The sequence below is a fragment of the Dromiciops gliroides genome, chromosome 6 (assembly GCF_019393635.1).
Source record: "Dromiciops gliroides isolate mDroGli1 chromosome 6, mDroGli1.pri, whole genome shotgun sequence".
In the NCBI taxonomy this organism is placed as follows: domain Eukaryota; kingdom Metazoa; phylum Chordata; class Mammalia; order Microbiotheria; family Microbiotheriidae; genus Dromiciops; species Dromiciops gliroides.
The window spans coordinates 159,808,384-159,835,536 of NC_057866.1; the positions used below are offsets into that span (position 1 = coordinate 159,808,384).

Consider the following 27,153-nt stretch of genomic DNA (forward strand, 5'->3'; position numbering starts at 1 on the left):
TTTTCTAAAAATGGCCTCTTGAGTTTCATAACTATATGTCGAGTTTTGTTCTTCCTCTATTTAGGCTTGGGAAATAAATGATCATATGACTTATTATGACTTCAGTGAACTGTTGGTAAAAATCGGTCCTTTCAGCAGAGAGGTGGTGGACTACAGATGTGGAATGAGGCATACCATCTGTTATGCTTAGCCATACCTCTGTTGGGGGGGTGTGGTTTACACGGGGTAAGGGGGTCATTTGGAAGTGCAATGGATGTAAAAAAAAATGATCAATCAAGCACTTGTTTAATTACTTGACAAAAGGAATTTATTATTAATAGCTCATGAACTTTTTTCTTTTTTGTGTGTGTGGAGCAATGAGGGTTAAGTGACTTGCCCCGGGTCACACAGCTAGTAAGTGTCAAATATCTGAGGCTGGATTTGAACTCAGGTCTTCCTGAATCCAGGGCCCATCTAGCTGCCCCTGGGAATTCATTATTGAAAGTGTGGAGAAAAAGCTTTGACTTTCTGTTAATCTCCCCTTGCCTCTGAAAATGACTATGTATGACCTTGGGTAAACTTAACTGGGCATGTTGGATTTCTTTCCTCAAGCCCTCCTCCACGGAAGGCAAGCTTCCAGGAGGGTTCTTTGGAGCTCCATCACCTGGCCTGGAACCGGCACCCAATAGGTAGGTGCTGGCTGAATTGAACTCTTTCACAAAGTGGGGAGAGGAGGGGGGGTGGGGTCAGGGATCCCACCTCGTGTTTGGCCTTTGACTTAAAGGAATATCTCGCTGCTTCTGAAGCTCTCTAGGCCTGCCGCTGCAAAGCAGAGCCCGCTTTTCTTCCTTCTGAGTCAATACATACAGCCTCCTTTCCTTTCTCCGGCGTGCTGGTCATTTTTCTCAACAGCAAATACTGCACATCAAAAGGGGTTAGGAACAAGAGAGACCTCTGCAATCAATGAGTCCACCTCCCGGCCAAGACAGGGCTTCATAGCTTTTGGCTGCTATGGCCATAGTCTCATACTGTGGGAAAGTTGAAAGGGACCTCAGAGATCATCTAATCCAACTGCCTCGTTTTACCAGGGAGGAAAACTGACACACGGAGAGGTTAAGTGACTGTGACTTAGCTTGGGCATAAAAGCTGTCTGTCTTCAGGTACCTGAAGAGCTGTATTGTGGAAACGGGATCGGATATGTTCTGGATTCTGGGATGATGGAGTTGTAATAACAACAGCAAGAGCAACAACTAACGTTCACGTAGAGTTTTAGGATTTACAAAATGCTTTCCACACATTACCTCAGCTGATCTGCACAACAACCCTAGGAGGGAGGTACAGTCATTATCCCCATTTTAGAGACTGACAGGAAACAGAGACTCAGAGGAATAGAATGATTTACCCAGGGTCACACAGCTAGTCTGGTGACAGAGCTAAGTCTAGAACCCAGGTCTTTTTACTTCTAGCATAGTGCTCTTTCCATCTTTCCATTCTACCAAATCATAGCATGAAACAGTAGCTAGGGCACTGGGGTCAGAGATATGGGTTCTAAACCTGCTTCAGACACTAGCAGACACTATATGACTCATTTACCTCAGTTTCCCCATCTGCAAAATGAGGGTTGAAAACGTCTCTTCTATTTCAGAGGGGTGTTATGGGGATCAAATGAGAGAATCTGAGTATACCACTTTTCAAACCTTAGCTTTATATATGTGTGTGTGTGTATAAATAAAACTATAGAACTATATATAAAACTCTAATTCATTCTCTCTCCACATATGTGTATATATGTATGTGTGTATGTATGTATATATAAATAAAACTATAGAACTATATATAAAACTCTAATTCATTCTCTCTCCATATATGTGTATGTGTATATATGTATATATAAATACAACTATAGAACTATATATAAAACTCTAATTCATTCTCTCTCCATATATGTGTATGCATATATATGTATATATAAATAAAACTATAGAACTATATATAAAACTCTAATTCATTCTCTCTCCATATGTGTGTATATATATGTATATATGTATGTTTGTGTGTGTGTATATATATGTATGTGTGTGTGTGTGTGTGTGTGTGTGTGTGTGTGTATGTTACTAGGATTATCTCTGCAGCTCTCTCTTTATTGGGCTCAGCTTTAACTTAGGAGACTTTCAAGTTGCTTCCCTTGGGCCCATTCATCTAGGAAGGTTGCAAAAACATTTAATGAAGATAGGAAATAAGCCTAAGAAAATAAGCCCAAGAACTCAGGCACTATCTGATGCAGGGATTCTTAACCTCTTTGGTTAAGAAATATTACTAAATATATACTTCCAAATGTGGTCAGGAGAGGAATAGCAGGCAGGGGTAGGAAAGAATGTCCCATTTTATGCAGGTAAATTTACATGTCCACTTACCAAGAGCCTAAATTAGTTGTTGCCTAACAGGCTAAGAGTTGGAATAAACTAGTAGTGGCACACGGTTGCTTTGTTGTTCCAGTTATTGATTTGTTCTGAGAGCATTCTGAGTCCCTCTGACCTACGCAGACCCCGCTGCTCTCTGCTGCGGCTCGGCCATAGCTTAGAGTTTGTCTTGGATCATCAAGGCGCCCAACACATCTTCCTCTAGTTTCAGGGTCCTTAAAAACTACAGCTTTATAAATAGGCTGGTTAAGTGACCTTGGGCTGAGGCAAGGCTCCCAGTCTGCTGGGCCAGAGTCAAGCTTCCTACTTAACCAATGCTTTAAATTAGCTAGATTCTACTTCAAGGTACAACCTACTAGACATTTTTTGTGATAAGAGCTGCAAACCAGCTCTTTCTTATTCAATCGTCCCTGTGCCCATTTACAATCTGAGCTCTACTGCTTTGAAGAGGGAGGGGGATCTAGACCATGAACAGTATGAGTCAGCTACTCAGGGCCTTCTATTAACCAAATGCAGGAGGGGAAGAGCACCTCACTTTTAGGATAGAGAAGCAAGAGGTTAAAAAAACCAGGCTCACATTTGGAGTTCAGTTCTTAGAACAACAGCTTCCAGGGGGTGTCACACCATTTTAGAATTTCAGGGTTGGAAGAGATCTCAGATGCTATCTAATGCAGGGATTCTTAACTTCTTTGGGGTCCTGGGCCCCTGGGGGTGTCTGGGGAAGCCGGTTGGACCCTTCTTAAAATAATGTTTTTTTAATAATTGAAGTAAATGTTAAATTTCACTTAGAGGGTAGCAGAAACAGGGTGTCTTTTTTTTTCTCCCATCCAAGTTCCCGAACCCACTGAAATCTATCTACAGACCCTTTGGGAGTCCCTGGACCTTAGGTAACCAAGCCCTGACTCAGTGGAGCGCCTGCCCCTGGGCTAGAATCCCCTCTAAAACAGACCACATGATGGGCTAACCTGAAGACCTCGAGTGAAGGAGGCTTCCAGGCCTTCCCAGGACAGCCCATGGGGCAGTTCTGCTCGTCAGGAAGTTTTTGCCTTGTATGAAGTCTACATCTGCCCCTTTAACAACTTTCCTACATTGCTTACTGTTTGGGGCCAAGGAGGACAAACTCATCCTCTCTCCCACATGAAAACCCTTCAGTTACCTGAAAACAGTTCCCACACTTAGCCTCCCTAAGTCTTCTCCTTTCCAGGGCACATAAACTTGGTTCAATTAAATTTAACTTAAAAGGCATTTAACATGTACTATGTGACAGGTGCCATGCTGGGTACTAGGGGCATTAAAAAAAATCAGGGGCAGCTAGATGGCACAGTGGATAATGCACTGGCCCTGCAGTCAGGAGGACCTGAGTTCAAATCTGGCCTCAGACACTTAACACTTACTAGCTGCGTGACCCTGGGCAAGTCACTTAACCCCCATTGCCCCGCAAAAATAAATAAATAAATAAATAAATAAATCAGTCACCCCACCAAGGATCCCAGGTTCTCCTGAACTCCTTCCTCTACCCAATCCTCAAATAGAGGCCCTTGGACATCATGCCATCCTCTGAAAAGTATTCAGACACATTCTCAACGTTCTCCTTAAAATGTGGCACCAGAACTGAATGCCTCACTCTACATACAGTCTGACCAGCAGGAATATCACCACCTTAGTCCTGGATACGATGACTTTCTGATTAACATAGACTACAATTATATCAGCCTTTTAGGCTGTTCTGTCCTATTATTGATTAATGTTGAGCCAAGAGTTCACTAAACCCAGATCATTTTTCTGAGGAATTGCTTTCCAACCATCTCGCCTCTCCTCCATCTTGTATTTGTCAAGATCTTTTTGGGCCTTGACTGTCCTCCATCCATTAGCTGTGCTTCTGGGTTGGGCATCATGAGCAAATCTGATAAGCCTGCTATCTATCCAAACTTTCATCTAAGTCACTGTTAAAAATGTCACATACCACAGGACAATAAGGGGAATCTGGGAAACGCCACTGAAATCTTCCTACCAAGCTGGTGATAAACCATTAACATCAAAACCTGGAATCCAGCAACTCATCCCTTTCAAAATCAACCTAACTTTACTATGACCCTCCACCAGAGGCCTGTCAAATGCTGGGGTGAAAGCTGCGTAAACCATGCCTACAAGGCTGCCATTTGTCATGGGGTCGATACCCATTCAGGCTCACTGTCAGCACCTTTCATAGCTTCGATGGTAGAATGATGACCACTAGTTAGTATTTAGGGTGATGATTTTAAGATCCTGGCAGATCTTAAATTCCATTATTCTAATATACTATGCTTACTAAGGCAGGACAGTAAATGAATGAATTTAAGAAAGACATTCAACAAAAAGATCTGAAACAAAGAGGGTTTTTTTGGCAATAAAGGATGCGGAAAGATCCTCAGAGGTCACTTAGCTCTCTGTTTTTAGGAAACTGAGGCTCAGAGATTAAGTCACTTCTGCTAGAATCAGAACCCAGGTGTCTTAGCCCAGGTCTCTTTACCTTGTACCACACTACCTCTTTGAGATACCAGAAGATTCATGGAACCACAACATCCATGTCCAGTTTAATTAGACAGAGATTGTTCATGATCCTACTCATATACCTAAATAGAATAGGACTGAATTCAGTTTTCTGCAGCCTTGCCAGGGGCACCATAACAGAATCACCAACACCTGTGACTAGATACTCTCTACTAGCCCATGAGCAACTTGAGGGAGCAAATTAATAAAACTGTGCACAGCCAATAAGGGTCTGAGGCTGGATTTGAACTCAGGAAGATGAGTCTTCCTGACTTCCAGACTGCTGCTCTATCCACTGTGCCAGCCGGCTGCCCCAAAAATTGTTGTTCAGGCATGTCTGTTTCTTTGTGACCCTGTGGGCCATAGCATGCCGATGCTGCCCATGGGGTTTTCTTGGCAAAAATACTGAGGTGGTCTGTCATTTCCTTCTTCATTGGATTAGGGCAAACAGAGGTTAAGTGACTTGACTAGGGTCACACAGCTAGTAAGTGTCCATCCAGGTCCAGTGTCCTATCCACTGAGCCACTTAGCTACTTCCTCTGTCCAAGAGACTTTCAATAAGCTTATTTCCTGCCCAGCCCTTCCTTTACTGCACTCTGGTCCTGATCTAGGGATGCAGCCTTTTAAAGGAGAACAGTAATGTGTGAAACTGAGAAACATAACCAGAGTTTTCCCCTTAAGACACAAGTGAAAAATTCTCTTTGATCCTTCACTGAGGGAAATCTTGAATTTGGACTAGCTGATTCCCTGCTTGCTTAGGGGTCTGCCTGGTTCTATCTGGCCCTTGCCCAGTGCCAGTCCACTGTTTCAGGTGTCTATCCTTTGTCCAGAACACCTCTGCTATTAAATAAGGCAAGTCCCAGTCACTGACCCTGTCATGGGACATGATTTGCATACAGAAAAAAGGTTTCTTGCCTCGGACATCTTAACTTTTAACATTGATTTTGTCTTCTTTAAAGTCACAGAGGTTTTTTTCCTGTTCCACCTTTTTGTGTTTATGGAGTATCACTCATCAGGTCTATTTTCCCCTTATTTAAAAAATGCCTGTACTCCAGAGGCAAGACCAATAATTCTTTTTTTGTTTGTTTGATTTTTTGTTTTGTTTTGTTTTTTGGCGGGGCAATGAGGGTAAGGTGACTTGCCCTGGATCACACAGCTAATAAGTGTCAAGTGTCAGAGGCTGGATTTGAACTCAGGTCCTCCTGAATCCAGGGCTGGTGCTTTATCCACTGTGCTACCTAGCTGCCCCTGGCAAGACCATTAATTCAATCAATCTTGCTTAGTTCCCATGGTTAATCCGTGGGAGCTAGGTTGGCCCAGTGGATAGAGAGCTAGGCCTGGAGTCAGGAAGACCTGAGTTCAAATCTGGCCTTAGACACTTAGTAGCTGTGTGACCCTGGGAAAGTCCCTTCACCCTGCTTGCTTCAGTTTCCTCATCTGTAAAATGAACAGGAGAAAGAAATGACAAACCACTCCAGTATCTTTGTCAAGAAAACCCTAAATGGGGTCATGAAGAATAGATGTGAAAAACAACTGAACAACTGGTTGATCTATTTTAGATAATCTGATGCATGTGTGTTCACCCTGTGTGTGTGACCACCCTGTAGTCCTGTTAAGGGAGGGCTTACCTTCATATGGGATTTGAGATTGTCCTTGCGGGCACACCGGAATGGACAGAGAGGGCACTGGTGACTTTTTAAACCGGTGTGAATCACCATGTGCCGCTTCCAGTAACTCTTCCGTTTTATAACCAAACCACATATCGGGCACTGGAAAGGTTTTCCTCCTTCTTCTTCTGGGGCTTAGAAGAGGGAGAAAGAAAAAAAAAAAAGGTGGGGGAATGAATTAAAGGCATTCATTGCTGGTCCACTTTCAGTGAGTTAGAAATAAAAACCCCAAAATGATTTGTTCTTTTCTTGCCATTTCATAAACTTCATCCAGGATGAGATTTCATTGTGGATTGTTTTAGTGTGTTCATTCAGTGGTCTCCTGTCTGTTCCATCTTCTCACTCTATGATCACCCCGTCTTTGTGAAAAATTCCTGCCCCCACATGTGGCCCCCAAGGACTATCATTAGCTATGCTGACCAGCCTGGAGCACATGTGCTTTGTCTCACCTGCCCTTGACCCTTTTCTGGTGATCTACACAAAGCTGGAGATTCCTAAGTTCTAAGGCTTAGCCCCCTGAGCATCATAGAGGTGTCATCACAGAGGAAACAGGTGTTTCACAGGCTACGTTTTTATAAGGATAATGGGGAAAGAAAATAAAAATCAGATTGAACCCACAAAATCATCCGCGGCTCTTCTGCACAGCAAAACATGTGGCGTCACTAGCCTCACATGCTGAACTCCAGTGGAGAATGATTTCAGAGTCCCTGCTGTCCTGCTTGTTTGGGTATGGCTGGAGCAGATGCTGCTGCCACTTCAGCCATCAGGGGGTCCCCGGGTCAGGCCTTGCTCCCTCCCCCTTCTTTCTGTTCCTCTGTTTGCCCTCCCAGGCATTCAGACTTGTATTTTGGGCCCCTCTTGGAGGCACCTAGCCCCGTCCCTCTGTACACACCAACCGCTCAACAAGTATCTGTGGAATGTTCAAATGAAAAGTTATGCAAGGCAAGTGGCAAATGCTTCTATTTCCCAGGAAAAACTAACTGCCTCTGTGGGACAAGAATAGGAAAAATTCTCCCCCATAAAGAGGGGAAAAAAAAAAAAAAAAGGAGTGTGCCATTGTTTCACTCAGCTAACTGGCAGTCAAATCAGATCATGTTGTCCAGTGCCATAACTGACCTTGCATTACTGGGCTATGGGAAATGAAAAAAAAAAAGTCTTTAGCTGAGGACTCCGCATTTTCTCTGTTAATTACCAGGAATCAGTAATATTTCCCAAGTGCCTAATTATAAATTACCTCATTACTTATTTATTATCTTCTCAACCATTAGTCTCTACTTGCAAAGAGCTATTCAGATTGCAAGGTCTCCCGTGAAAGGCAAGGAGCCGATAAGGGCTCCGAGATAATGGGGAAACATTCCAAAATGCCATCGTATTCCCTGGTTGCTCGGAGATGGCGCTCATCACACCTCTTCTGATTTAAGCAGGCCAGCTCAGGTTAGGCTAGACAGCGGCTGGACAGCAAGCACGCTTTCTAAGAGTGCACTCATCAAGACAGCCCTGACTTTTTTCAACCTGGGCCACTCGCCCCTGGAGATGGGTGCTCCTCCTATTTGCTTAACAGGTGACTAGAGAAAATATCAGTGTTATTACTCACAGGGAGAAATCAAGTTGGCAAAGAGAACTTTACGGCAAGTTTCCTTCCATCCAGTCACTGTTTTTTCTCTCATCTCCTCTTCCCTTGCTTTCTCCTTATCTGCCTCCTTGGAAAGTTCTACCCCAGGGTCTCACTGAGGTAAGGAGATTACCCATATGCTCTAGGGCTATGCCTGGGGAATGCAATCTCTGAGAAGTCCCATTGCCCTGGAAAGGATTTGAGTACGGGCTTAGTCATGACAGGCTCAGAGACTTAGGTCAAGAGAGTTAGTTCAACCCCTTCATTTTACAGATGAGGAAAATGAGACTTAGAAAGGTTATGCAATTTGTCCAAGGCCGGTAAATGATGATGATGACAACGACGACAAGAGCATTTATATAGTGGCTTATACAAATATTATCTCATTTTATCCTCACAGTAACCCTGGGAGGTGGGTGCTATTACTATCCCCATTTAACAGATGAGGAAACTGAGGCAGAGTGAAGTTGGGCAACTTGCCCAGGGCCACATAGTCAGTAAGCATCCAAGGCTGAATTTGATCTCAGGTCTTCCTGACTCTAGGTGCAGCCCCCAATTCCACTGCACCATCTAGCTGTCTCTGTGCCAAATAAATGGCAGAGTTGGGATCCGAACCTAGGGCATAGGCTCATAGGCTCACAGATTTAGAGATGGAAGGGACTATATCAACCTTTTTTAAAATTTTACAGAAGAGGAAAGTGAGTCCCAAATAGTTTAGGTGACTTGCCCAAAGCCACTCAGGTGGAAGTAACAGAGTTGGGGTTTGAATCTAGGTCCTCTGATTCCCAGGGACAGCTAGGTGGCCCAGTGGATAGAGTTCTGGGCTTGAGATCAGGAAGACTCGTCTTCATAAGTTCAAATATGGCCTCAGACACTTAATAGCTGTGTGAACCTGGGCAAGTCATGTCACCCTGTATGCCTCCTCAGTTTCTTCATCTGTAAAATGAGCTAGAGAAGGAAATGGCAAACCGCTCCATCGCCTTTGCCAAGAAAACCCCAAATGGGGTCACGAAGAGTAAAACACATCTGAAAAACAACTGAACAAACCTATGTTCCAAATCCAGTATTCTTCCTACTATCCCATCCTGCCTCCTACGCATGACAGATTGTATATGTATTAGCGGAAGTCCAGTCTAACTCAGTGTGGAGAGTTTCATTACCAGATTCGGGGGCTGGAGAACTTATGAAGACTATCCAGTAAAGCACAAAAAGAGTTGCAAATGCCATCATGTGATGAAAACAAGGATTAAAAAAAATGATTCAAGGATTTCTATACTAATTGGTCTGACAGAATTTTAAAAACTCACATCTCCCTATATCTCCCATTTTCTATCCTACATTGAGATTGCCAAGAGCTATAAAACTGAACTTTTGCTAGCACATTCAGAATAATAGAAATCAAGTCCCTCAGTGACCCAGTGGACAAAGAGCTGAGCCTGGGGTTAGAAAGTTAACTCTGGCCTCAGACACTTCTGGCTGCATATCTCTGGGCAAGTCACTTAATCTCCATTTGCCTCAGTTTCCTCAACTATAAAATGGGTCTCAGTTTCTTAATCTAAACATGCTGGCATCAAGCCAGATGACTTGTAGAGTCTATTCTAGCTCCACGTCTATAATTTATATGATCCTTTTTCTCTCCCTTGATTCTTTAATAACCTATTCAATAGCTCATACACATCATATTGGAACACCATTGAATATACTTTATTTTCTATGATTAGATTTGGGGAGGGACTATTCCATTTAAAATAAACTGTATACACACAGTACACAAATTAGGCTGTGTCCTGATACTCTGGGTAGTTTTAATGGAGAGGAACTTCCTACAAACACTAAAATGAGGTCAGGTTCTATAGGATAACATTGCTCAGCACAGCAAGACCAGAGAGGAAGGTGACAATGCCCAGATCGATAAAGGTTAAGGATGCAATGATCTGAGCCAAAGCTTGCTATGCATATGAATTCTTCTAGAAGAATTGAGGTTTTAGCTTGCAAAAGCTAGTTCTGAGGGCAAGGGACCATTTACAGATCTCTTCAAGTCATTAATTCTTCCAGCACCCAGAACTGCTCTCTCTGTTACTTTCTAGTGAGTTCTGAGCCTCAGGCAACATGACCACTTATTCAGAAGTGACATTTATTCTTGAGGCAGGATATCTGAAGTTGGCCTTGGATGTCCTTTTTTTTTTTTTTTTAAAGTAAGACTGACAGGTGGTTTACCTTGTTGAACAAGTACGTAAAACATGTTGTTCCCTAGTAAGTTTCATTAATCTGTGTCATTACATGGGAGATAGGGAGGCCTGGCCTCCAACATGACTAGCTGTATGTCATCAGATACAGGAATGTCAGTTTCTCCAAATTAAAGTGATTTTCCTTTTTCTTCTGTTTAGAATTTTATTCTCCAAATTACATGGAAAAACAAATTTTGACATCAATTTTTTAAAACTTTGTGTTCCAACTTCTCTTCCTCCCTCCCTTCCCACCTCCCACCCTCAAGAACTCAAGCAATTCAATATAAGTTATACATGAATAGTCCTGCAAAACATCTCCACATTAACCAGGTTGTGAAAGAAAACAAAGACAAAACTTCAGATTAAAGAGCTATCAAAAAAAATTATGCTTCAATCTGTTTTCAGATACCATCAGTTCTTTCTCTGTAGATGGATTACAATTTTCATATGTCCTTCAGAGTTATATTGGATCATTTCATTGCTGAAAATAACCAAGTCCTTCACAGCAGATCATTTTATACTATTGCTGTTCTTTTGTATACAGTACATTTCACTCTGCTTCAGTTCATGTAGGTCTCTCCAGGTTTTTCTGATAGCATCCTATTCATCATAACCTTTATATAGTACCTTAAACTTGACAAAAAATTTTCTTCGCATTAGTCCAGCAAAGTAAGTGCCATACGTTTTGCCATTATAATCAATCATCATAACTATTTCCCTCCATCCTATTCCCTTCCTATGATATTTACTGTTTTCTATCTTCTTTTACCCTATTCCTCCTCAGAAGTGTTTTGCTTCTGACTGCCCCTTCCCCCACTCTGCTCTCCCTTCTTTCACCCTTCCCTCCTTATCCTCTTCCCCTCCTACTTTTCTGTAGGGTTAAATAGATTACTCCTCCCAATTGGGTGTGTATGTTATTCCCTCCTTGAGCCAACTCTGATGAGATTAAGGTCTTTGAGTTAATTCCGTGTTCTAAATTTTCTTCCTCCCTCCCTCCTCAACCCTCCCAATGAAATCAAGCAATTCAATTTGTCATACCTGTGCAGTTTTGTAGAACATCTTCACCTTTTCTGAAAGTGTTTTGCTTTTTACTGCTCCCTCCCCCATCTGTCCTTCCTTTCTTCCCCTCTCCTCCCCGCCCCCTTATCTCCTTCCCCTCCCACTTTCCTTCAGGGCAAAATGTATTACTATACTCACTTGAGTATGTATTTTATTCCCTCTTTGAGCCAATTTTGATGACAACAAGGTTCACTCACTCCCCGACTCCTTCCCCCTCTTCCCATCCCCTCCATAAACTTTTTCTTGTTTCTTTTATGTGAGCTACTTTTCTCCATTCTACCTCTCCCTTTCCCTTTCTTCCAGTACATTCCTCTTATTCCTTAACTTTATTTTAAAGATGTCATCATGGGTTAGCTAGGTGGCACAGTGGACAAAGCACCAGCCCCGAACCCAGGAGGCCCCGAGCCCAAATCTGGCCCCAGACATAAGACACCCCACCCTGCCTGCCCCACAAAAAACAAGGATAAACAAAAAATAAATGTTTTACAGATATCATCCCTTCATATTCAATTCACACCTGTGTCCTCCAAGTGTATTCCTTTTAGTTGCCCTAATACTGAGAAAATTCTTATGAGTTAGAAGTATCATCTTCCCATGTAGGAATGTAAACAGTTTAATCTTTTAATATCCCTCATGGTTTCTTTTCCCTGTTTACCTTTTTATGCTTCTCTAGGGTCTTGTATTTGGAAATCAAATTTTCTATTCAGTTCAGGTCTTTTCATCACAAATGCCTGAAAGTCCTCTTTTTCATTGAAGTGCCATTTTTTCCTCTGAAAGACTACATACTCAACTTTGTTGGGTATGTGAATCTTGGCTGTAGTCCCAGTTCCTTCCCCCTCTGGAATATCATATTCCATGCCCTCCAGTCCTTTAATGTAGATGCTGCTAGATTTTGTTTTATCTTTACTGTAGCTCCATGGTATTCAAATTCCTTTTTTCTAGCTGCTTGCAATATTTTCTCCTTGACCTAGGAGCTCTGGAATTTGACTATAATATTCCTGAAGGTTTTCCTTTTGAGATCTCTTTTAGGAGGTGATCGGTGGATTCTTTTAATTTCTATTTCACCTTCTGCTTCTAGAATATCAGGGCAATTTTCCCTGACAATTTCTTGGAAGATGATGTCTAAACTCTTATTTTGATCATTGTTTTCAGGTAGTCCAATGATTTTCAAATGATCTCTCCTAGATTTATTTTCCAGGTCAGCTGTTTTTCCAAGGAGATATTTCATATCACCCTCTATTTTTTTATTCATTTGTATTTGCTTTACTGTGTCTTGGTTTCTCATAAAGTCACTAGCTTTCATTTGTTCAATCCTAATTCTTAGGCAATTATTTTCTTCTGAGAGCTTTTGTATCACCTTTTCCATTTGACTTTTCAAGCTGTTGACTTTTTTCTCATGACTCTCCTGAATCACTCTCATTTCTCTTTCCATTCTTTCTTCCACCTCTCTAAATCATCCTTCTATCTCTCCTACTTTCTCTTCAAAGTCCTTTTTGAGCACTTCCATGGCCTGAGACCAATTCATATTTTTCTTGCAAGCTTTGGATGTAGGAGCCCTGAAGTTGCTATCCTCTTCTGAGGGTGCACCTCGATCTTCCTTGTCACTAAAGAAACTTTCTATAATTCTCAACTTTCTTTGCTTGCTCATCTTGCCATCTTTTATTTGACTTTTAACTCCCTCTTACAATGGGGCCCTACTTCCAAGCTACACTGTCCCAAGCTTCAGAGGGTCCCAGGTGTTTCAGTTTGAGGGAAGGCAGGTTTTTCTTTTACCTGCCTTGTTCTCTGGTCTGAAGATAACCTCAAGCCACCTTGCTAATTAACCAGCCAGCAGAACTTTGTGTGCTGTGTTTCTTAGCTCCTATGAGCCTGTGCCCCTCCCCCACCTGGGCCTCCCGCCACTCAAGATTTCTTCCTGGTTCATGTTGGGGTGGGATAGCTGAATTCCTCCTTAGGTCCCGCAGACACGCTGTGTTTTTCACCCTTCCCCCAGCCAGCTATTCAGCCCTCTCACCCAACCATAAGCTCAGTTCCAGAAGACACTGGTGCTACAGCTGATTTGGAGGCTCGGAGGTAAGTTTCTCTGGAGCAGCCTGCCTGGGGACTAAGTCGGCATGATTGATTGAACTCTACTCGCAGCCCAGCACTGCCCTGTCTAAACTGTCTCTAACTGGAAAATAATCTCAGCCCATCTTTTTGTGTTAAAGGGATTTTCCTAAAGCTAAGTCTAATCAAGTCAATCCCCCTTTCCCCAATAAACCCATATGGATCCCTATTACCTCTCGCATCAAATACAAATTCTTCACTTTGGCATTTAAATTTCTTCACGACCTACCTTCCTACCCCATCCTAACTTCTCAAACCTCTTAAACATTACTCCCCTCTAGGAACTCTTCAGTCTAGCCATACTTGCCTGATTGCTATTCTTCATACATCTTATTCCATTTCCTGTCTCTATGCTTTTGCACTGTCTGTACCCCATGCCTGGGGGTTGGCTCTTCCTCCTCAACTCTGCCTCTTCAAAACTCAATTCAAATGCTTCCTTCTGCTCAGAAGTTTTCCTGGTCCTTCCAGCTGTTAGTGCCTTTCCCTCGGGCATTACTTTGTGTTTGCTTTATATTTGTGGTGTGTGTGTACATACATACACATATATGCTGTTTTGTAAATTACCATATACATTATTTAATATCCTTATGAATATCTCCCTCCCCCCTCTATGTGTGTGTGTATATATATATATATATATATGTGTGTGTGTCTATATATGTGTGTGTGTGTATATGTGTGTGTGTGTATATATGTGTGTGTATACATATATATGTATACACACACACATACACAACCACATATACACATATGTCCATATATAAGCTGCCTGAGAACAAGAACTGTCCACCTTTTGCCATGTGGCTCCTAAACTGGCAGATGATAGATAGGTGCTTGTTAATTTCAAGATTGCTAGATTGAACCTCAGTTTCTTCATTTGTGAAATGAGGATAATAAGACCTAAAATATCTACCTCCTGGGGTTGGGAGGTACAAATTTGATAATGTTCAGAACTCCAATTCAACTCAGCAAACATCCATTAAGTGTCTAGTAGCTGGTGGAGGATACAAAAAGAAACGGTTCCTTCCTATGATGAGCTTCCATTCTTACTGCAGGGATATGGTGTACACACATGGGTATGTATATCTACACATACATATCTAGACACACAGACTCATATAACTAAATGTTCTTTTAAGAGCTAAAAATTCTAACTAGAGGGATCAGTAAAGGCCTCACTGCAGGGAGGTGGTCCTTGAACTGGATTTTAAAAGAAGCTAGAGGGGCAGCTAGGTGGCGTAGTGGATAAAACACCAGCCTTCGATTCAAGAGGACCTGAGTTCAAATCTGGCCTCAGACACTTGACACTTAGTAGCTATGTGACCCTGGGCAAGTCACTTAACCCCAACTGCTTTGTCCAAAAAAAAAAAGTTAAAAAAAAAAAAAGAAGCTAGAGGATTGATTCTGAGAGCTGCTATGTAAGCACTTTGCTAGCTGTAAAGGGTGGTATGAATGTCCACCATCCCCATCCCCATCACCACCACCAGTGTTGTCAAGCCAAATTCCATCAAATACAAAGGAATTTACAAATACATATATATATGTAAACACATATGTGTATAAGACATGTATACATACATACATATACATGCTTATACACATATAGGGCATGTATACATATACATGTACACAAAGATGTATGTACACCTATATTTTTAATAGGGCATGTATACATATACATGTACACAAAGATGTATGTACACCTATATTTTTAATAGGGCATGTATACATATACATGTACACAAAGATGTATGTACACCTATATTTTTAATAGGGCATGTATACACACATATACATAGCTATACATCCATGCCCACCAACAGCTCTGGCCTGGACGGCTTCATCTGGACAGTGAAAGCTGGCGTGCAGCTCCAGCCTGGCCGTGGTTCCCACAGCAGAAGACTTGTAAGAACAGGACAGACCCTGACACTGGTCCCAAGTCACTGGGTATTCATTCTTGGCCCCATCACTATAATGCGTCCCCTTTACAGGCTGCTTTCAGATCCACAAAGAGCTTTCCTCACAACAGCTGGGTGAGTTTGGCGGGTGCGAGGTAATCATCACGCTCTTTTTACAGAGGAGCGGACTCTGTTGTGCTCCCTGTGGTGCTGAAGGGAGAGAGGGTTAGGGCCAAGCCTCAAACATCGGCCTTCTCACAATGGAGCCAGGGATTACTGCACCGTCCAGTGACCATTCACATCAGACAAACACGAAAAGGCTTGAAGGTCTAAGAGGGTTAAGCAGCTGTGTGGTATAGTGCACTACCTCTAGAAACTAAGGAGCTACCTAGGTTACTCCACATCCCCTCTGGGACCTCGGGCCACTGGCTTCACCTCCCTTGGATTCAGCTGTCTCCTCTATAAAATAAGGTGAAAGCCCCCAGAGAAGCCAAGGCTAAAAGTGGTGGACGCAATCAATCACATAGGTCAGAAGGAGCTCTCTTTGGTCAAGAATGAGGCAGGAATCGATAGTTTGGGAGGAGAGAGGCTCAGAGCTTGGGCCTAGTGGGGAGATGGTAAAGTGGGAGGACAAAGGAGGTGAAGAAAGAAGCTGAGAAAGAGGACAGGGACATCATGATGCATGGACTACTGCAATAGTCTGCTGCGTGGTGGTCCTCTCCCCACTCCAATCTATCCTCTATTTGACTGTCAAAGGGGTATTCCCAAAACTCAGCTCTGACCACATCATCTCCCACTTCCCCTTGCCCCCTCCAATAAATTCCAACAGTTCCCTATTACTTCCAGGATCAAATATAAAATCCTCTCTTTGGCATTCAAAGCCCTTTATAATCTCTCTTCTCACACCCCACCCTCACTTTTCTAGTCTTCTTACACTTTAGTCTGAGATCCAGTGACACTGGCCACCTTGTTGTTCTTCAAACAAGACACTCTATCACCTGGCTCCAGTCATTTTCTTTTTCTTTTTCTTTTTTTGCGGGGCAATGGGGGTTAAGTGATTTGCCCAGGGTCACATAGCTAGTGTCAGGTGTCTGAGGCTGGATTTGAACTCAGGTCCTCTTGAATCCAGGGCCAGTGCTTTATCCCCTGCACCCCCTAGCTGCCCCAGCTCCAGGCATTTTCACCGGCAATCCCTCATACCTGGAATGCTCTCCTTCCTCGCCTCTGCCGGCTAGTTTCCCCAACTTCCTTGAAGACAAAGCTAAAATCTTGCCTTCTACACAAAGCCTTTCTGGATGCTCCTTCATTCTAGGGTCTTCCCCTCTGTTGATTATCTCCAATTTATTGTATGTAGAGTTTATTTGTACAAATACAGTTGTCTGCATTCTCTTCCCTCCACTAGACTGTGAACTCCTTGAAAGAAGGGACTGTCTTTTGCTCCGTTGCATCCCAAGAACTTGGCACAGTGCCTGGCACATGGTAGGTAGGTGCTCAGTGAGTATCTACTGACTGCCAAGACAACGCATAGTTTCAAGCAGGAGAGGAAAGGACCAGGTTTGCAAAGAGGGAAAGCAGCATGGAATGGGGAAAGAACACTGGAACTTGGGTCAGGAGGCCTGATTCCATATCTGACTGTCATTTACCTGTTGTGAGTGTGACTGTGGCCAAGTCACTTCCCCACTCTGTGACTAGGGTTTCTCTTTTGTAAGTTAAAAATAATATTTTGCATGACCCACCTTCCAGAGTTATTATGAGAAAGTACTTTATAGATTTTCAGTCACTATAGAAATATTATTAAATGTGATATCAAATATGCTATAGAAATACTATTAAAATAAACCTAGAATTTCAAATGAAGGAAGAAGGTTGTAACAGTTTGATAAGTCTCAGAGGGAGTGAGAATGCCTACAAAAGTGCACAAGACTGTGTGAATCAAACTTATGTTAATGTTGACAAAAAGAACCCAACCTGTTTGCCCACTGGCAGATAGGACTTGCCTACACACACACACACACAATTTGATTCATAACTTGAGATATTTTCTAAAAGTACTATTGCTATGATTCAAAAACAGTTAAATTTCTTTTTTTTTTAGTGAGGCAATTGGGGTTAAGTGACTTGCCCAGGGTCACACAGCTAGTAAGTGTTAAGTGTCTGAGGCCGGATTTGAACTCAGGTACTCCTGACTCCAGGGCTGGTGCTCTATCTAAATTCCTTTTTAAAAAACACTTTTACTGAGTTAGTAGACAGTGAGTTATGTAACAATGACTACAACAATGTATAAGGAAAATTCAAAAATACAAACAACAACAACAACAACAAAAACACCCTGAAATTGGCTACCTGTAATTATAATGCCTGAGAAGCTTATCCCCGAAGCAGTCAAAAAGTGAACCTTCCTCCCTTCCTCCTTCCTTTCTGTACTTGTTGTTTCTGTCATCAGAATGTGACCAGGACCTGTCTTGCTTCATTCTCCAGTGCTTACCATACAGCAAGGACTTAATAAATGCTTTTCCAGTCTATTTACAAACAAGAAGCAGGACTATTGTATATCTGCAAGAGTCAGGCAATGGGTTGGTTGATTTTGGAAATTAAGGTAACAGAATAACAAAAGATCTCTCTCTCTCTCTCTTTCTCCATATATACATATATACACCCCCCATATATATATATATATATATATATATATATATATGGAGAATATATATATACACACACACATACACACATATTAAGCAATGTGTAACCACAGAAGAAGAAAGCTGAATGAGAATGAATGGGCAAAGAATCCTAGTGGGGACTCAGAGTGGCCAAAGAGTTGTGATGACACTTCCTGTGTTGAAGCACATTTAAATCTAAATAGTTACTAAGCAAGTTGAGTTGGCTGGACGCCTATTCCATAGGGGTTTGGGGGTGGGCAAGAGGGCATCTGCTCCACACCTAGGATTTCATCCACGTAGAGAATCCCAGAACTATGTCTCCCAATGCAAACCAGCCCTTGCTGGGCCATTTAGAGTCCTCTGGGTCACTAAGAGGCCAAATGACTTGCCAGGGTTACCAAGCACAATATGAACCCAATTCTTCCTGACTCCAGAGGTCAGTTCTCTATTCCTCACACCATGTTGCCTCTCCAATACTGTTTCTCACAAAAACATTTATTTAAGGAAGGAGCAATGGGCTATGTATAAACTGGAATAAATATGATCATGAGATTTAGAGTTCAAAGGAACTTCTGAGATCCTCCAGTTCAATCCCTTCACTTTACAGAAGAGGAAACTCAAGCCCAAGGAAGGAATGTGACTTCTTCAAGATGAAAAAGGTATTGGGGGCAGCTAGGTGGTGCAGTGGATAAAGCACTGGCCTTGGATTCAGGAGGACCTGAGTTCAAATCCGGTCTCAGGCACTTGACACTAGCTGTGTGACCCTGGGCAAGTCACAAACCCTCATTGCCCCGCAAAAAAAAATTAAATTAAATTTTAAAAAGATGAAAAAGGTAGTAATTGATTTAGATTTGAACTTCAAAATCTAGGGCTCTTTTCATGATACCTTAAAGCCCAACTCTCACTTTACAGATAAGTAAAATCCCAACTAGAGGCAGCTAGGTAGCACAGTGGATAGATTGCCTGCGGTCAGAAGACTCATTCTAATGAGATCAAATCCAGCCTCAGACACTTACTAGTTGTGTGACCCTGGGCAAGTCACTTAACCCTATTTGCTTTCATTTCCTCATCTATAAAATGAGTTGGAGAAGGAAACAGAAAACCACTCCAGTATCTTTGCTAAGAAAAGCCAAAATGGCATCGTGAAGAGTCAGACACAACTGAAAAATGACTGAAAACAAAGTCCCAAGAGACTCAGTTACTTACCCAAGGTTCTATAGGTGGCTTCAATGTTAGGAGAGATAGGTTCTAATCCTAACTCCCACTATAATGATTTTTCCATTACATAAAGTATTTTTTTTTTTAGTGAGGCAATTGGGGTTAAGTGACTTGCCCAGGGTCACACAGCTGGTAAGTGTTAAGTGTCTGAGGTCGGATTTGAACTCGGGTACTCCTGACTCCAGGGCCGGTGCTCTATCCACTGCGCCACCCAGCTGCCCCAGTTACATAAAGTATTAGCTCACATTCATATAATGCTTTAAGGCTTGCAAGCCAAGTATTTTTCTGTACATTTTCAAGATCAGGAAAATGAGACCCACAGAGATGATGTCACCCAGTAAGCAAGAAAGCCAGCTTTTGAACCCAAGTCTCTCCTGACAAATCCAACTTACTTTGTACTATACTGCACAGACAAACAACTCTCATTGAATGCACACACACACCCCTTTTATTTTATTTTTTAATGATTCGGTGAATCTCTTGTTAATTAATTAATTTGTTTGTTTGTTTATTTGTTTATTGATTTTGTGGGGCAATGAGGGTTAAGTGACTTTCCCAGGGTCACACAGCTAGTAAGTGTCAAGTGTCTGAGGCTGGATTTGAACTTATTCAGGTCCTCCTGAAGCCAGGGCCAGTGCTTTATTCACTGTGCCATCCAGCTGCTCCCCCACACCCCTTTTATTAATAACTCTTTTAACTCAGTTTTTCCATCAATAAGTATTTTTAGTAATATGGCACACCTATAATTTGTTTCTAATCCTCCCTTTAGGTCTTCCTCTGTATTTGGAAATGCCTCATCTTCTTTGGGGCTGGGTGGGTGAGGTTAAAGCTAGTACCTCCCTCCCAAACTTGTTGTGGAAACCAAAAGAGATAATACAAGTAAAGTGTTTTGCAAACCTTAAAATACTAAATACACATTATCTGCTATTATGGCTTATTTTTTCAGAAAACCAAAAAAAACCAAATGAGTATTTTCTGCACAAAAGTCCTAACACACACACACACACACACACACACACACACACACACACACACACACACACGTCCTGGGCTGCCCCTATACTGTGCAGTAATGATCCATGTGCCTCTTCCTCCATCCCCAGCCTGGAAAATGCCACTGCTATTAGTAAAAGGAAGGAACAATGGATATAGGATCCCAAGATTTAAGGACCCTAAAAGACTAGTTAAAGAAGTTAAAGATTAGGGGCAGCTAGGTGGCACAGTGCATAGAGCACCAGCCCTGGATTCAGGAGGACCTGAGTTCAAATCCGGCCTCAGACACTTAACACTTACTAGCTATGTGACCCTGGGCAAGTCACTTAACCCCAATTGCCTCAGAAAAAAAAAAAGTTAAAGATTATTTGGTTCAAATATTACATTCTCCAGATGAAAAAACTGAGGCCAAAGAGGTAAGATTCCCCCATCTCTGGAAAGCTCTCCCACTCACCTTCACCTCTTATGGTTTCATTCATTCAAGGATCATTCATTCATTCAAGCCCAACACTCAGTCCAACAGGAAAGGCCTGATTATCAGAATGGTTAGTCCCCCTAACAATTCTGCCCCCTGAGGCAGCTAGTTGGCCCAATGGATAGAACAATCCTGCTACTGGGGCTGGGGTCAGGAAGAAATGAGTTCAAATCCAGCCTCCGACACTGACTAATTGTGTAATTCTAGACAAGTTACTTACTTAACTTCTGCCTGTCTGTTTCCTTCACTGTAAAGTGGGGATAATAATAGCACCTGTCTCCCAGGCTTACCATGAGGATCAAAAGAGTTATTATTTGTAAGTGCTAGCACATAGTAGGTTGCTTAATAAATGCCTGTTTCTTTCCTTCCTTCCTCCCTTCCTCTACTCTAGGAAGTTACTTCATGTTCACTTTTCTTAGAATTTGTACTTATCTGTTAGATGTCATTTCCCTCCCCGACTTCTCCCGTAAGCTCATTTACAGCATAGCTTATTTTTGTCTTTGTATTAGTTGCCCATTGTGGTGTGTTTAGAAGTGTTTATTGAGTGTATTTGAATGGAATTGACTTGTTCCAGGTCACATTGGTCACAAGTTCTGGGGACTGAACCTCAGTCTTCCTCAAATCCAGAGCTCTTTCCAGTACCCATAAGGTGCCTAGAATTTGAGTCCCAATTCTCTCACTTACTATGGGAAGAGGAACAAATCATGTCACAGCTCAGAGTCTCAGTCTTCTCATCTGTAAAATGATATAAGAGAAAATGGAAGCTAGCTTTGGATAATATCTGGGATCCTATTATTCTAAAATGGGCATTGGATTTTTTTAAGTTGGAAGGGACCTTGGAGAACATCTAGCTAACCCCCACACCTTCATCAACTTACAATATCCATTTGTTTTTTCAGTCACATAAAACTCTACATTGACCCCATTTGGGATTTTCTTAGCAAAGATACTAAGGTGGTCTGCCATTTCCTTCTCTAATTTATTTTACACATGAGGAAATTAAAGCAAACAGGGTTAAGTGACTTGTCCAGGGTCATACAGTTAGCAAGTGTCTGAGGTTTGAACTCAGGAAGAGGAGTCTTCCTGACTCTAGGCTTGGCACTCGATCCACTGTGCCACATAGCTGCCCATTTTACAAAGGAGGGAACGGATATTAACCAGGCTCTCTGATTTAAATCCATTGCCCCTTCCCACTCCATCACACTTCTTCCATTGCCTAGTCCTAGTACAGGGTTGATGAGGTGTCAGAAGCTTTATAAATAAAAGTGACATCGAAAGTGAGCTACTATTATTCCAATAATCAGAAATAGTGGTTGGGTTTTTTTTTTTAAGTTATATTGGAGAAAATAGAAGGGTCAAAGAAGGGATAGGATCCCTACTCAGGGAAAATGGGATTATAACAGAAAATGGAAAGAAAGCCAAATTATTCAACTTTTATTTTGTTTCCATTTTCTCAGCCAAAGAAAATAATCCTTGGACCAGAAAGGACAGCAGGGGGGAAATTGTGAATCACAGGTTAAAAGCCCAAGATTAGTAGTGAGATGGAAAGAAAGCACCTAGCTGCTCTCGATGAGGCCAGGTCAGCAGCCCCAGACAAACTGCCCTCCAGGGCACTGGATGAACTGGCACAGATGAGACTGCTGAGATTGTAAGTGATCTCAGAAAGATCCTGGAGAAGAGGAGAGAAAGATGGGGCCAGAGAAGGGTAAATAGTGTCCCAAATTTTTTAAGAAAAGAAATAAAGCAGAATTTGCAAAGTTAGGGGTTAATGAACTTGGCTTTGATTCCTGGTAAAATTCTAGAACTTCTTATTCAAGATGGCTACTGAGCCTCTAGGAAAGGAAGTGGTGATCACAAAGAGTGAGTGTGGCACCATATAATTGGACAGCAAACTTGTCAAGAGCAAGGGCTATTTCGTCCTGTGAGCTTGGATGTTGGGTCGCCTAGCAAAGTACTTGACACACAGTAGATGCTTCACAAATACTTGCTGATTGATTGCTCAAACAGGTTATGCCAGTCTATCATCATTTCCTTCTTTGACAAGATTGTTAACCTGGTACATCAATAATTTGCCAAGATTTTGGCAAAGATTCTCATGCTATCCTTGTGGATAGGATAGAGAGATGTAGACTAGAAAGAGGTATAGTCAGGTGGAGTAGACAGGGCCTGAATGATTTATGCTAGAGAAGTAGTTCATCATAGTTTGTGGATATCAGTTTGAAAAGAGGTCCATAGTTAAGCAGGGCACCTATGTGGGCACAGTGGATAGAATGCCAGGCCTGGAGTCAGGAAGACTCATCATCCTGAGTACAAACCCAGCCTTAGACACTTACTAGTTGTGAGACCCTGAGCAGGTCACTTAACCCTATTTGCCTCAGTTTCCTTATCTGTAAAATGAGCTAGAGAAGGAAATGGCAAACCATTCCAGCATCTTTGCCAAGAAAACCTCAAATGGGATCACAGAGAGTCGAATAAGACTGAAAAACAATTAAACAACAACCCTAGTAGGGCACACCAGGGTTCTGTCCTTAGTCCTATGTTATCTCAACTTTTTTTTTAATCAATGACTCAGATAAAGTAGCAGAATTATCCCATTTGCAAGTGATGCAAAGTTGTAAGGGATGGCTAATATGTTGGACCACAAGGTCAGGATCTAAAATGATCTTGAAAATCTAGAATGTTGGGCTGAACATAGGAATAAAATGTAAAGTCTTACACTCGGGTTCCAAAAAGCAATATTATAGTGAAAAACAGGGAGGTCATGGGTAGAAGAGAAAGCAGCTCATCTGGAAGAAAAAAAAAAGATCGGAATAATTTAATTTAATGGACAGTAGACTCACCATGAAACAGCAGGGTAACATGGAAGCCAAAAAAGCTAATGGAATCTTAAACTATATTAAGAGAGGCATATTAGTAGAAGGAGTCTGCTGGACTCTGCCCTGCTCAGACCACATTGGAGAGTGGTAATCTGGTAAACCAGATTTTAGGAAGGACACAGATAAAGTGGCAAGTTTCAGTGGAGGGTCATCAGTAGACAGTCTCCTGTCATGCCATATGAGACTCAGTTGAAGAAATCAAGGATGCCTGGAGAAGATTTATGGGAGGAAAGATGGCAGCCATTTTTAAGCATATGAAGTTCTGGCCCATGAAAAAGCAATTAGTGGTCTTCTGTCTGGTCCTACATTGGTGGGTAGAAGTTATAAAGAGCTAGGTCTAGGTTTCAAACAAAGAAAAACTTCCTGAACAACTAAAGATGTCCTGCGCTGCAGCAGACTGCCTTAGGGTGTAGTGAGATTTGTAAGGAAAAGCTGGATGCTGAAAAGCTGTGGGAGATGCCACGGTTTCTCAGTCAGGCATCGTTTCCTTGACATGACATGAGAGGTGCCTTCCAACGCTGACATTCTCTTTGATGGTTCAGGTGAGTTGTGAGGACATTTCTCTCTTACCCTTCCTGTGAAGGTAGAAGTGACCCTGGGGCCTCTCAGGATTTAGAGAAGGAATGAAAGCTGACATCTCCTACCCAGATTGAAAGGATTTGAGGACCGGCCAATATTTACAGACTGAATAAATTCAGAGAGGTTCATCACCAAACTGGCTACCAAGTGATGCAGAATTATTTAGTCCCATCCTCACAGCGCTGACTGTGTATCAGGCATTGTGCTAAGAACTTTAAAATTATTATCTCATTTGACCCTCACAACAATGCCAGGAGGTGGGTGCTGTTATTATCCCCGTTTTATAAATGAGGAAATTGAGGCAAACAGAGATTAAGTGAGTTGCCCAGGGTCACCAATTAGCAAGTGTCTGAAGCCAGATTTGAATTCTAAACCCAGTGCTCAATCCACTGTGCTACCTAGTTCCCCCAAACTTATGAAGATTATCTACTATGATGGGGAAGGTGATGCAATATACTTGGGCTGAGGATGAAAAATTCACAGATTCTTTGAGCGATCAAGCTATTTGACATGTTCAAATCATACCTTTCTCTTTTAGGTTTGTTGAGGATTTTGTTTGTTTGTTTACTTATTAATCACTACAGGGAAATGTTTTTACTTAGGTCTGGACCAGAGATTTCACTTATATGTGGAACTTCCAGTGGGTAAATTCTCTCCACTAATGCCGATCAAAAAGTTATTTGTCATCTGTCGTTCTACAGAATTCATAGGGTCATAGATCAGTCATTTAACACAACCCTGTCATTAAACAGAAGAAAATGAAGCCTAGAGGGACTAAGCGACCTGCCCAAGTTCTTACCAGGGACAAGTGGCAAATGGCAAGAGAACTGAGGTTGTCAGATTTTAAACCCAGCACTCTTTCCACCACAAACAAGAAATAACAAAGGTAGCGTTTATAAAAGTGTCTAGCCCTTGCGAGGCTAAACCTTTAGGGATTCTTTCTTGGCTCATCTAACTAACTGCAATCCTATTTTGAGCTCTCATCTCTAGAATTCAATCAACAGAGCTAATCTCATCCACACCGGATGATGGAGCAAGAGCAAAGTCTTTCTAGTTGAAGTAGAAAGAAGAGTTTTTAAGGCAAGGCTTATCCCTATCTCGGTGGATAAAGTGCTAGGCCTAGAATCTGGAAGAAGTCTCTTCCCAAGTTCAAATCTTGTCTCAGATATTTATTAGCTATGTTACCCTGGGTAAGTCACTTCACCCTGTTTGCTTCAGTTTCCTCATCTGTAAAATGAGCTGGAGAAGGAAACGGCAAACCACTCTAGTATCTCTACCAAGAAAACCCCAAATGGGTCACCAAGAGTCAGGCAAACTGAAAAAATGATGGAACTACAACAATATCCCTGTCTGGGCACTTCTAAAACCTGATTCTCCAGGTAGGGGAGTCCCCAGCATAACTTCAGTCTCATGCTGACTAACATCTATCTCCAACCTCCAAAAACAAGTCTATTCACAGGCTTTTAGGACCAAGGAACAGCTTCCTCTGCTCTCTACCTGAGTGGCCATGGGTCTCACGTAACTTACTTCCAATACAATAGCAAACTCTTTTATTGGCAGCTCTACACAGGTTAATTTAGAAGCCTACTGGTGACTCCAACATTTTCACCTGAAAGTGAAAATACAAAGCTATAAGCTCAAAGCCCAGCTTCAGAGTTAAACCATAAAGATCCAGAAATAAGATACACACAACTAATATTTGTTCAGTTATACTTAGCCAGGGACCTACTAGTAGTGGAAAGGTCAGCAGAGAAGAGGAGAATAGGCTTTAGAACTGGTAGGGATGTGAGAAGTCGTCTAACCTAAATCCCTTATTTTATCGTTGAGGAAATTAAGAGCCAAAGAATTAAGGCTAGGGATGGCAAAGCCAGAATTTGAACCCATGGCCCTGACTTCAAATCTAGCACCACGAGCCCCGCCTGGTGAGTGGGGAATTTGAATTCTTAGTTTAAAGGATTGTTTTGTAGCCAAGTCCCAGGATCAGAGATTGAGAGCTGGAAGTGACCTTCTAAGTCACAGAATCTCAGAGTTAGAAGAAATCTCAGGGGCCATCTCTAGAGATAGGGAACCCACTGACTGCAGAAGCAGCACATCCCACTTCTGGGCAACTCTCACAGTGAGGAAGTTTTTCCTTACATTAAGCCAAAATCTCCCTCTCCATAACTCCTGGGTCAGCCCCCCTGGGGCCAATGAAAACAAATCTAATCCCACTTCCTCAAGATAGCCCTTTGAGAAGTGAGATCAGGCTATCCTAGCTTATCTTCTCGAAGCCGAACCAGGAAAGTAAAACAGTTACTAAAGTTATCTAGTACTCCCTAAAACATAATCTTCCATCCAGTGACACTGACTCTTCCAGGAACAAGACACTCCATCTCTTGGCCCTGGGCTTTCTCTTTGGCTGTCTCCCAGGTTTCCTACGCCCCCCTCTCTCCTCTGCCCTGACTACTGACCTCCCTGGCTTCCTTTTAAGTCAAAACTAAAATCCCACCTTTAACAGGAAGCCTTCCCCAGCTCCTCTTTATTCCAATGTTTTCCCTCTTGTAAGTACCTCTGATTTATCCTATTTTACGTTATGTCCTATTTTACATGTGTCACATGTCATATCCTATGTTATATGTAGTTTGTCTTATGCATATATATATGCATATGTATGTATGTATTTTGCATGCTCTTTCCCCCTTTAAACTGTAAAGTCCTTGAGGGTAGGGATTTTGCCTTTTTGTACTTCCTGTACTTAGCACATTGCCTGACCAGTCCTGTAGTTGTTGCTGTTCAGCTGTTTCAGTTGTGTCCCACTCCTTGTGGCCCCATTTTGGGGCTTTTGTGGTGAAGACACTGGAGTGGTTTGACATTT

General features: G+C 42.1%; 1 protein-coding gene across 1 annotated transcript in view; it reads right to left on the reverse strand.

The window, feature by feature from the left end:
* The window catches only part of LOC122732687 (zinc finger protein 827-like), a 243,102-nt gene that overhangs the window by 173,303 nt on the left and 42,646 nt on the right, over positions 1-27,153 (reverse strand). The window contains exon 3 of the mRNA XM_043972999.1: positions 6,557-6,729. Coding sequence (XP_043828934.1) covers positions 6,557-6,729 — 173 coding nt within the window. The remainder of the gene's footprint in view (positions 1-6,556; positions 6,730-27,153) is intronic.